The sequence below is a fragment of the Acanthochromis polyacanthus genome, chromosome 22 (assembly GCF_021347895.1).
Source record: "Acanthochromis polyacanthus isolate Apoly-LR-REF ecotype Palm Island chromosome 22, KAUST_Apoly_ChrSc, whole genome shotgun sequence".
NCBI lineage: Eukaryota > Metazoa > Chordata > Actinopteri > Pomacentridae > Acanthochromis > Acanthochromis polyacanthus.
The window spans coordinates 719684-732330 of record NC_067134.1 but is presented as its reverse complement, the minus strand read 5'-3'; the positions used below and the strand labels follow the sequence as shown (position 1 = coordinate 732330).

Genomic DNA, 12647 nt, shown 5'->3' with positions numbered 1-12647 from the left:
GAGTATTGGTAGTTTGTGCTTGTGCTTTAGCACACGCTTCCTCTCAATCCTCAGAGGACAAGTCCTCCTGCAAATCTTGTCTCCAGGCGTTAAGTTTACGTAAAGAAGATTCAGAGGATCCCCCTGCCAGCATATTATACAGTCTAGAGATAATTCCCTTTCCAAGGCAATTTTTTTTCATTTCAATTTCCAAAGTGGACAGTGAGGGGATCGACACACACTGGTTTTGAGAGGATCTAATAAAGTTTCTCACCTGTAGAAATTTAAATTGATGTTTGCTTGGAATGTCATACCTGGCAATCAACTCCTCAAATGACATCAAAGTTCCAGCCTCTGATCCCATGAGGTCCCCTATTGTCTTTAGACCTTTTTCAGCCCATTTTCTAAAACCAGAGTCTGATTTGCCTGGAGGGAAAAAGTGGTTACCCCATATCGGGCTAAAGTGTGACAGAGAGGATGATTCCCCTAAGTATTTCTTGATCTGATGCCAAATTATAATCATATTTCTAACGATAGGGTTTTTGGTCTCTTTTTTCAACATTTTGATTTTTGCTGAGTATATGTACTGAGGGAAAGGGAGAGGGATTGAACAGTTTTCCATAGTCATCCAAGGTGGGGAGGATTTATCTCTAAAATAATACATCATAGTCCTCAACTGAGCTGCCCAATAATACCAGAGTGGGTTGGGGCACTTAAGGCCTCCTCTATCATACGGGAGATATAGGAGTGATAAGCGTAGCCTTGGTCGTCTATTATTCCACAAAAAACGTACAAACATTTTCTTTAGAAGTGGGAATAAATTAACAGGAGGTGGCAATGGAATGTTCTGAAACAAGTACAGAAGTTTGGGCATTACATTTAATTTAAGAACATTAATTCTTGCTATAAGCGATAAGGGCAGGGAGTTCCATCTGTCTATAGAGGAAGTAATTGAGTCTACCATTGGGTTGTAGTTAACCCCGACAATATCTCTTATACACGGCACAATCTTAATTCCCAAATATGTAAAACAATCTACCTTTCTGAATTGGAACGAGGCTCCGGCACTATTTCTTTCTTCTGAATTAAGTAACATTAGTGAAGATTTGTCTTTGTTTACTTTATACCCTGATATCTTTCCAAATGTGTTTATTAGATCTAACAGGGCTGGAATAGAATTTTTCAATTTTTTCAGGAAGAGAATAACATCATCAGCAAATAATGCAATTCTGTGTTCCTGTTGACCGACTGACAGACCAGTTATACATTTATGGGACCGCACTGCAATGGCAAATGGTTCCATTGCTAGAATAAATAATAAGGGGGACAAAGGGCACCCTTGCCTACATCCCCGTTTTATTTTAAATGGTTTAGATATGATTCCATTTGTTATTATTTCAGCATAAGGTTCATTGTATAAAAGTTTAACCCACCGACCGAAATTATCCCCACAACCAAATCTTTTTAATATTTCAAATAGGTAGGGCCACTCAACTCTATCAAAGGCCTTTTCGGCATCCAATGATAGCAAAGCAGTATCTGATTTTTCTTCCTGATTATACAGAATATCCAACACTCGTCTCACATTATGAAATCCCTGCCTACCTACAATAAATCCATTCTGGTCACCGGTGATTATAAAGGGTAATATTTTCTCCATCCTACGAGACAAAATTTTGCAAAGTATCTTTAAATCTACATTAAGAAGACTTATTGGTCTTAAATTTTCACATTTGTTGCAGGGTTTACCAGGTTTAGGTAGTAAAGTTATCAGAGCTCCTCTTAATGAAACAGGGAGGGTTCCTTTTTCAAATGACTCCGAAAACATATCGAAAAGTGGGGACAGCAATTTAGCTTTAAATTTTTTATAAATTTCTGCCGGCAACCCATCTGGGCCCGGTGTTTTGCCCGTTTTCAAATGATCTATTGCTATAGATATTTCTTCTTTAGTTATAGCTGCACCGAGATCTGTATTCATTAATTCTGAGATATTGGGTATTTGGAGGGTATCCAAGAAGAGATTTTGTTCTTGTCCCACATGTGTTATTTCTGAGCTGTATAGTTTTTCAAAAAAGACCTTAAAAGTTTCATTGATTTCTAGAGGGTCAACAATAATTTTTCCATCACTAATTTCAACTGAGGTAATACTTTTCTCATTTTGTAATTGTCGAAGGCGCCAGGCTAAAAGTTTACCGGGCTTCTCCCCCTGGTCATAAAATGCCTGCTTAAGACGCAAAAGATGTGAAGCAGCTTTAGAGGCAGAAAGCTCGTTATACTGTGTTCTTTTTAACAGAAGTTTTTGATGAATATTTGGGCATAATGTTTGATGGTATTCCCTCTCAAACAATTCAATCTCTGCTTCCAACTTTTTAGTTTTCTGATATGTTTGTTTTGTCTTATAGCTCGTAAAACTAATTATCTGACCTCTTATGTAGGCCTTAAAGGCTTCCCATCTTGAAGAGGATGATGTTTCATCTGTATTGGTTTCAAAAAAGATATCGATTTGGTTATCTATGAAAGATATAAATTCTGAGTCTAGGAGCCATTTTTGTTTAAATCTCCACCTAGGGGGGTCTCTCCTTAGCCTCAGATCTTCATATATTAGTGAATTTGGTGCATGGTCCGATATTAAAATGCTGTCATAATGGCAATCCTTTATTTTATGTCTCAGATTGGCAGAGACCAAAAAATAATCAATGCGCGAATATGATTTATGCGTACCTGAGTAGCAAGAGTATTTTAAGCCCTTGGGATTCATATCTCTCCAGATATCTGTCAAATTAAGCTCCTCCATAAAATGCTGAATAGTTTGTCTACTTTTAGAATGAGATGTATCAATGCCTGAGTCTCGGTCCAACTCCGGATTCAATGTGCAATTAAAGTCCCCTGCCATAATATAGCTACCAGACAGAGACGAAATTGTGAGAAAAAGATTATGAAAAAACTTTGGGTCATCAATATTTGGAGCATATATATTAATCAGATTTATTTTTTCCGTAATAAGCATGCCCTGAAGAATGATATACCTCCCAGTCTTGTCTTTAATGACTCTTGTCACATGAAATGGTATGGATTTATGAATCAGAATCATAACTCCTCTTGCCTGAGAAGTAAAAGGTGCTGAATATATATTGCCCTGCCACCTCCTCCTAATTCTTGCCTCTTGATTTGATAACAGATGGGTTTCTTGAAGTAGCATGATATCAGAGTGTATAGATTTCACCTTAGTCATTACCTGTTTGACCTTTTTCAGTTTTTGCAGTCCTCTGCAGTTCCAAGAAGATATTTTAATTTTTACTCCACCAGACATAACATATACAATTGAATGGGCTCCACCATGCATTCAAAATTTTTAAGAACAGAGAAACAAGAAGCACCTGAATGTTAAAAACTACATCCATAATAATGAACACTGAACAATAAATCCCTTTAACTTGGAACTTAAACTTTGTTACCCCACTCCCTCCCCCCTATATATAATGGTTCCTATCTAACAGCTGAAGGCCGCTCCACACCGAAGTGAGGATCAACCGACTATGCCTAACCACTCTTTCTTTTATTCCACCCCGCTATGAACATAGAAAACTCGTTATTAATTACGTTCAGAAATTACTCGGCTTAAGGCTCAGTGATATCCATCCATATCAATACACTGTAATGTGCTAGCGATTACCATATCTTACCCAGGACTACTTTCTGCTCTCAGAGTCTTTACAAAGTTCTCTGCTTCAGCTGGCTTGTTAAAGATGCGAGATTGCCCGTTATGTGTCACCAAAAGCCGCGCAGGAGGGATCATGCCGTATCGAATCCCCATGGCTCGAAGCTGTTGTCTCACGGCATCAAACTCTTTATGTTTTTTGTGCACGCCGGCTGCGAGGTCCTCGTACAGTCTCACCTTGTGGTTCTTGTAAAGTATCTGTCCCTTTGCCCTGGCGGCTCTTATCACAGTCGATTTATCCTTGTAATTTAAGAACTTCATGATAAGAGTCCTTGGTGCAGCGGTGTTTGTTTGACTCTTCGGGCCGATACGATGCGCTCTCTCCAGTACCAGAGTTGTGCGTAACGGTGCCAGATTCAGAGCCTCCGGCAGCCAGCTTTCCAAGAAGGCGCACGCGTCCTCCCCCTCTGCGCCCTCGGGTAGATTAACCAGTCTCAGGTTAGATCGTCGCGATCTGGCCTCCAAATCCAGCACTTTTTCCTCAAGATCCTTGTTTTTATTTTCAAGGGTTTGAACGGTTGCTTGTAAACTGGTGATGATATCCTCTGCTGCAGATATCCGAATCTCCGCCTCGCCGACCCGCTCAGTGCACTCGTTAACATCTTTTTTTACACTTTCTATCGCTGACAAAATGCCATCTAGTTTGGAGGAAAAATCGGATTTCAAGTTTGCAATTGCAGCTAGTATTGCGTCGGATCCAGCTTCGGCTAATTTTCCCTTCTCAGTCACTTCCCCATCACTGTTTTCCTCCTCCATTGCCTCGCATGTGTTTGTATTAGCTTCGCTAACGTCACGGTTAGCTTCGGGGCTTAGCTTAGAAGTAAAGTTGGATAACTTCGACTGAGTCGGCTTACTAGAGTTTTTACCGGGTTTCCTTTGTACCAGAGGCATCACAGCAGCCCTAAGACGTCGTCGTCAATCTCTCATAACGAGTATTGTCAAGTGTTTTGCAGAAAGATAGCGGAGCCGAAGCAAGTACGTCCTCTCAGCACGCCGCCATTACCGGAACCCCCTCATTTTTGTCATTTTGTGATGGATCATCGTTCTGCATTAATGATGAACCAAGATGGCAGCCAAATAAACTCCTGGTTTATGAGGTCTAAACTTTTATTGTCTTGTAGGATTAACTGCAGTCCTGCTGCTACACAACAACCTCCACCACACCAACAACACAACTGTTCATTAACTGCTGACATTTTCTTTGACTTTATCAGGGAGCCACGATGACGTCAGAGATGCTCTTGAACATCCTGGAAGATCTGAGAGATGATCAGCTGTCTATATTCCAGTGGTTCCTGCAGCAGCCCAACATTGTTCCAGGCCTCCCAGCCATCAAAAAGAGCCGACTACAGACACTAGACAGGCGTAACACTGTGGATGTGATGGTACAGACTTATGGACCTCAGAGAGCTGTGCAGGTGACCAGAGTGGTTTTAAAGAAGATCTACAGGAATGATCTGCTGGAGAGGATTCCTGCCAGCAGCTCAGGATCAGAAGGTCAGTCACAAGACAAGAACAACATGATATCATTACAGTCAGAAAGATGCATGATGGTTCTGCTACAGTCTGGTAGAGTTCAGGTTCTGCTACAGTTTTTCCTGAGTCCACATTAAGGTCAGTTCTTCTGTAAAATCTACTGATCAACCCTACTGACTGAATGCTGCCCCCTGCTGTTTAAACCTCGATATAACACCTAAATTAGTTCTGTATGAGCTGACCTTCTGTGGAAGCAAAGCATGTCCTCACCTGTTCTCACCAAATTATGAGTCGATCAGACAGTTCCTGAAGATTCTTCATTCATTCTGTTTAGCTGGGAGTGGTCCTGCAGTTTACAACCAGAGGGAAGCTGACCAATCAGCTCTCAGTAAGGACAGAGACATGATGTTGAAGCAGCTGCATTCCAAATCACAAACCTTTAAGTTAAATACATCCTACACAAAGTATTCGCTGTGTCCTGCATACAGTTAGAACATCCTACTTGATAATATGGAGCCTTAAACTGTGACTGTCCCAGTCTGTAGTAATGTGGTGTCATCTGACTGTGAGTCTCAGCAGCTCAAACTTATTTCTATTTCCACTACACACTGTTAAGAGCTGTGACTGTTCATAGAATGTGGGTCAGAACGGCCAGAAAAACATGTTAGTTTTCATTCTACAAAATCAGTTTGAATGCTGTAGGACATCTGGGTATTTCTGACATACTACATTTAACATAATATGTACTGGAACATACTCCATCTTTTTCTGTGTGTACCATCTGACATGTTAGTATGTAGTACTATGTAACATTATGTTATAGTTTTAAACCATCAACAACCTCCCAGTGACCTACCACACTGAAAATGTCAAGTCTTCAGAGGGTTTGGATGGAGCAATAAGGCAGCCATGTTGGCTGACTATTTAAGGGGACACTGTTGCTGCATCCTGGGCTTAGCTCCACCCTGGATGACTGTGGCTGCTTTAAAAAGACAGACCTTCTTCCCTCTATAGCAGGATGATGATGAGGTGAAGCCAGAACACTCTGTTCTTCAGAATGGTCTGGATATGCCAGACTAATGTCAGAGGAACATTAGGTTTTACTTTGAGGGAGCAGTTTGGTGTCAGAAAACCAGAGTTAATCAACACCATAAACTCATCAATAAATGTCAACATAAAGTAACTTCTAAGTCTGTTGTAGCTGAATTAAATTAAAGCAGTAAGCAGTGGAGAATATAACATGTGATCTCTGTCTGTCTGTCAGTGCCTGTCAGTGATGTTGGAGAACCTTCAGAGAACAGAGAACCTTCCTCCTCTCAAACTCAGCCTCCTCTTCCTCAGACTGAAGGTAAAACTGATGGATTCTTTGGTCTGTAAAGAAAGATGGCAGCAGTTCCTCAAGCCTGAAATGGAAGCAGAGTTTAAGCAGGTTGTTTTGTACAACACAGAACAGTGGTTGTCTATGGAGTTGTATGAGGCAGCAGGTTGTAGTGTAGCTGTAGCAGAACGGTCAGTTTTATGGCTGGTGATCCTCAAATCCAGTTTTCTAAACTGGTGTCCATTTTAAGCTAATTTCTTAAAGCCTTTTGATGGTGAAGAAAACTGTACTCACTGACACCTTCACCGTCTTCAGTTTCTCTGTAGGAAAGACCTACATTTTAAGTGTTATGATGGTCTGTCTCTCTTCTATTGTTAATTACCTTTTCCTCTCCTTTTAAATTTTTTTATATCCCTTATTAATCCCATGAGGGGAAATTCTGATTTTCGCATATCCCCCCATCTGGGGGTGTCATAGCACAGGGTCAGCCGCCCTTGGAGCAGGGAGGGTTAAGGGCCTTGCTCAAGGGCCCGTCACATTCACCCATTCACACACATTCACACACTGATGGCGGAAGCTGCCATGCAAGGCGCTAACCCCGACAAGAGAGTCTGGCTGCAGACCTCCCGCCTGAGAACGCTGGACCTCCCGCCTGAGAACGCTATGCTGCAGGCTCCTTGCTCAGGTCACCTCCAGTGTCAGGTCGCTCAGGACAGGAAGTGCACGGCAGGAACTTCAAAATAAGATCATGTTGACAATTTCGAAGGAAGTGGTTTTGCCGTGGATTTATATTTTATGACTCAACAGTGTAACACAAAAAGCATGTTTATTAAATGTAGAATGTATACATCGCATTTAGCATGCTTAGACGTTTGCCAGTAACATTATTGCATGAGCCTACATCTGCACTACAACTCCATCAATACAGCTTGTGCCGATTTCATACAGAAAAACAACTCTTGTTGATTGGATGCCTGCCATTCACAATTAATTTATAATTAAATGGTTTGTTTTATTGTCAAGATTTGAACTAAATGTGCTGATGCATCTGTTTACATTGTGAACCTAATGCTCTTTTGAAGTGTAGTTAAATGAAATCATCAACATAATGAATCAAGCTTTTTTCATAGCCTCAACATCTCATGTATATAATGTATAACATGTTAATATATATTATACACAATATATTATTTCGTCTACTACCACATTAAATTATTCCAGCTATGTCTTGTATATCATACTTTACACTTGAAGATAGAAGACATAAAAGCCAATCAGAGTTTCTGTCCGGAGTCCTTTTACAGACGCACAAAAAGGTTGTTTATTCCAGGCCTGACACTGGCGGTGACCTGAGAGGGGAGCCTGCACCGGAAGCGGCCTCAATCGGAGTTCCTATGGGCTATGGTTGAGGGACCCCCCTCAACCACGACCCACCAGGAGCAATTAGGGGTTAGGTGTCTTGCTCAGGGACACCTCGACATGAGCACGACAGGTCGAGGATAGAACCACAACCCTCCGGTTGCGAGACGGCCACTCTACCCACTGAGTTATGCCGCCCCTTTTTGAACAACACTTTACTTTCTGCAGTACAATACTGTTCTAATGATGCTCTGGAGGGTTCCACGGTGTGTTCCAACATTACTTTAAGCAGACAGAGAGGGTTGGAATCAAGAAAAGTTGGCAGTTCACCACTTACATTTGTAACATTTCAAGCTACTCATTGGACTTGAACTGCTTGAATTTCAATGAAAAACTGGAGAGTTCTCAAAGTTTTGACTGGTAGTGTACTGATAAGGACCTCAGTGAGCCCAGAACAGGGCTGCTGGTCCAGATCTCTGTTTTTAGGTTCTGTTGTTTAAAGGGTCTTTCCCTAATAGGAACTCAGTTTAATCTGGACTTATGGTAACCCACCTTCCTTCTGACTGCCTCCATAGTTAACCATCTGGGTAGCCCTTTAGCTGAGTTGCCCTTTCAGTCAGTTTTTTTTCAGTCACTTTCCTCCAAATGATCAGGGTAAGTTGCTGCATTCTGTGAACAGGTTAGGATGACACCGTCGGGAATAAGTTTAGAGACATCTCACACACAGTTACCCAACTTTTCATGACCATCAGATGTTACAGGTGGTTAATTAAAATTTCAGCCTCTTTGTAGTTGCTTGTGTTTACTTTTTCTAACAACAGCAGAGGTTTCTGTAGACACACACCTCACGCTGTTCACTTCATGTTTGACACAGATGAGACTGTTCCAGTACCAGAACCACGTCCCATCACATATTACCAACAGAAGCTTCAGCCAAACTTCCAGCACACGTTTAAGGTTACAACAGAGGGGTGGGCAGCAGATAAGCAGCTTCTGGTTGATATCTACACAGAGCTGTACATCACAGCTGGCCGGGACGTGCACGTCAACACACAGCATGAGGTCCTACAGATTGACAAGGTGTGGAAGCCATCAGACACAGAGACACAGATCCAACCCAGAGACATTTTCCAGCATCCTTCCGGAAAAGACATACCCATCAGAACAGTGCTGACCAATGGGATTGCAGGGATTGGAAAAACATTCCTCGTGCGCAAGTTTGTGTTGGACTGGGCCGAAGAAAGAACAAATCAAGACGTGCATCTTATTTTCCCGTTCACTTTCCGTGCCCTGAATTCACTGCAAGGAAAAAAGTTTGGTTTGACAGAGCTCGTTCATTTCTGTATCCCAGAAACTAAAGGCATCACAGAGGAAGCTCTGAATTACATCTTTACAGCTCTGCAGTCATCAGGAAACAGCAGCTACAAGCAGAGCAGATTCAAACTGCTGTTTGTGTTTGATGGACTGGACGAGAATCGCCTTAATCTGGACTTTCAGGTCGACGACATTCCCTCTGTGGATGTAACAAAGTCCAATAAGGTAGAAGTCTTGCTGAGGGAACTGATCAGAGGAAAACTTTTGCACTCAGCTCGCCTCTGGATAACCACACGACCTGCAGCAGCCAATCAGATCCCTCCTGACTGTGTGGACATGGTGACGGAGGTCAGAGGGTTCACCGACCCACAGAAGGAGGAGTACTTCAGGAAGACATTCAGTGAGGAGGAGCAGGCCAGCAGCATCATCTCCCACATGAAGAAGTCACGAAGCCTCCACATCATGTGCCACATCCCAGTGTTCTGCTGGATCACTGCTACAGTTCTGCAGGAGCTGCTGAGAAGCAGAGAGGGAGGAGATCTGCCCAGAACCCTGACTGAGATGTACACAGAGTTTCTAAGATTTCAGATTGATCACACAAAACAAAAGTACGGTCCAAAGAAGTGCAAGCAGTACATAAAGTCATTAGCTAAACTGGCTTTTGAACAGCTGCAAAAGGGCAACCTGATCTTCTATGAGAAAGATCTGAGAGAAAGTGGCATCGATGTGAGTGAAGCCTCAGTGTACTCAGGAGTGTTCACAGAGATCTTCAAAGAAGAACGAAGACGGAAACAGGAAGACAAGATGTTCAGCTTCGTCCATCTGAGCGTTCATGAGTTTCTGGCTGCTCTTCATGTCCATCAGACCTTCATCAAATCTGGAATCAACCTGATGGAAGAAAAACAACACACTTCCTTCACGAAGCTGAAAGTATTTCTGAAGAAACCTGAACTAAAACATCTCTACCAGAGAGCTGTGGATGAGACCTTACAGAGTCCAAACGGACACCTGGACTTGTTCCTGCGCTTCCTCCTGGGTCTGTCACTGCCGACCAATCAGAATCTCCTACGAGGCCTGCTGACACAGACAGGAAGTAGCTCAAAGACCAATCAGAAAACAGTGGAGTACATCAAGAAGAAGATCAGTGAGAATGTGTCTGCAGAGAGAAGCATCAATCTGTTCCACTGTCTGAATGAACTGAACGATGTTTCTCTAGTGGAGGAGGTCCAACAGTCCCTGAGATCAGGACGTCTGTCCACAGATAAACTGTCTCCTGCTCAGTGGTCAGCTCTGGGCTTCATCTTACTGTCATCAGAAGAACATCTTGACGTGTTTGACCTGAAGAAATACTCTGCTTCAGAGGAGGTTCTTCTGAGGCTGCTGCCAGTGGTCAAAGCCTCCAAGAAAGTTGTGTAAGTAGTTGGAGACTGAAGATCCTTTTTCATTTTGCTGCTGTTTCATCAGTATAATGTGCCTTTTGTCTCTTCAGACTGAGTGGCTGTAATCTGTCAGAGAGAAGCTGTGGAGCTCTGTCCTCAGTCCTCAGCTCCCAGTCCTCCAGTGTGACAGAGCTGGACCTGACTAACAACAACCTGAAGGATTCAGGAGTGAAGAGTCTTTCTGCTGGACTGGAGAGTCCACACTGTAAACTGGAAGCTCTAAGGTCAGGACTCATCAACCTGTTCAACATACCAGAGATGAGAAGTGAACGAAAAGCTCTCGCGCGATTTCTCGAGTTATCGCGTGATTTCGGAACAAAATTTGCTTTCTAGCGTCCTGAGATTTGGATACAGACCACAACAAAGAGCGATCGCCAGGTAATGTGGAGGTTTTTGTTCACTTCTCATCTCTAGTATGTTGTGGGACACTCGTTGAGACTATCTGAGCCGGTCAGTGTGGGGGAAAAAAGCACGTTGAGGCGGACTTTGACACGGTGGGGCCAAGTTGCCCCATACTTTTCGCTAGCTGAGCTGCTAAGCTGCCTGCCTGGCTAAATACTGTAGCTATGTTGAAAATTCATTTCTCCATCACTCGCATGTATGAAATGACATGAAAACAGACCCCAGGTTGAAAAAAAACGAAGTTCCCCTTTAAATTCACTGCTGTCTTTTCGACAGGACAGAAAATACTGAACTTAATGTTTTACTTCTTTTCTTGTCTTTGTCTCTTCAGACTTAATAACTGTAATCTGTCAGAGAGAAGCTGTGGAGCTCTGTCCTCAGTCCTCAGCTCCCAGTCCTCCAGTGTGACAGAGCTGGACCTGACTAACAACAACCTGCAGGATTCAGGAGTGGAGAGTCTTTCTGCTGGACTGGAGAGTCCACACTGTAAACTGGAAGCTCTCAGGTCAGGACTCATCAACCTGTTCAACTGATGACCATTTGAAATGTGTTTTTATTCATGATGAGCAGAACAGCTGAGATGGGAGGTTTTCTGTATTTGTATGACTCAGATCAGTTGTGTTACTGACCTTTAGTTCTAGTTTCTCTTCATGAGGCCTCTTCCACTACAGGAACTGAACAACCTGGAACCTGCATCACAGAACCAGAACCTGTAAGAACCTGTGAAGTCTTGGTTCCAGGTTCTCTTTTAGTTTCCACTGTTTTACTAAATAGAATGTTTCAGATAGACGTTGACGAAAAGGAAACACCAGAACAAACATCTCATGTTCACACCTGAACTTGTTTTATGGATCTTCTCCAGGTTGTTTTCTCCTGACTAGATCCTTTCTTGTGTTGTTTCTCCTCTCAGATGTTCGTCTCTTTGGATCAAAGCGTCTGCTAAATGAAACTGTAGAATGTTCAGTTTGTTCAATGACTGAACTCGGTGCAGTTCAGCTGGTGGACAGTTGGACTGTTGTTTACATTCTTATTTGAGGTTCAGGTCCATTTCCTTCTCACCATTGGAGCCCAAACATCCACTGAAGCAGTGTTGTCTTCTGTCTTCACTGAGATCAAAGCGATCCTCAGTTCAGATCCTCTTGATCTACTCTTATAGTCTCGAGAGATTTGGGGTGTTTGCTAACAGCAGAGATGAGAGGCTGCAGGTAGGAAGGTCTAGACGATAAAGAGAAATATACAGACTGGTAAAGGAAAGGAGGCAGTTAAAGAAGCAGTGGAGGAAGGCATCAGAAGAAGAAATGGAGGAAATTAATGTGTTGCAGGAGGAACTGAGAAGCAGGTTAGCAGTACTCAGAAGGGCAGAACACCTTAGAGAGAAGAAAAAGAAGAAAGAATGTGTAAGGTTAGTATTTTTTGGGAACTCTTATGTTTGTGAAGGACATGTTTAGTCAGGAAAAAGGAGAACAACTGAAGACAGCAAAGTCAGAGGTTGAAGAGTATTAGAGGTTGACATATTCAGATTCAGAGGAGAACAGGAAGGAACATAGGTCTTCCACCTGTATGCCACCATTGGGAGAAATGTGTCAGGAGATGGATGTTAGCCTACTGAGATGGAGAGAAGTTGTGGAGGTGGTCAGGCATG

The 12647-nt window shown here is 42.6% G+C and overlaps 2 protein-coding genes across 2 annotated transcripts in view; both read left to right on the top strand.

The window, feature by feature from the left end:
• The window catches only part of LOC127531954 (NLR family CARD domain-containing protein 3-like), a 97087-nt gene that overhangs the window by 15821 nt on the left and 68619 nt on the right, over positions 1 to 12647 (top strand). The window lies entirely within an intron of this gene.
• Positions 4827 to 12647, top strand: part of LOC127531944 (NACHT, LRR and PYD domains-containing protein 3-like) — a 76828-nt gene continuing 69007 nt past the window's right edge. The window contains exons 1-5 of the mRNA XM_051942482.1: positions 4827 to 5194; positions 6438 to 6521; positions 8725 to 10576; positions 10654 to 10827; positions 11337 to 11510. Of these exons, the coding sequence (XP_051798442.1) occupies positions 4921 to 5194; positions 6438 to 6521; positions 8725 to 10576; positions 10654 to 10827; positions 11337 to 11510 (2558 nt within the window). The 5' untranslated portion in view covers positions 4827 to 4920. The remainder of the gene's footprint in view (positions 5195 to 6437; positions 6522 to 8724; positions 10577 to 10653; positions 10828 to 11336; positions 11511 to 12647) is intronic.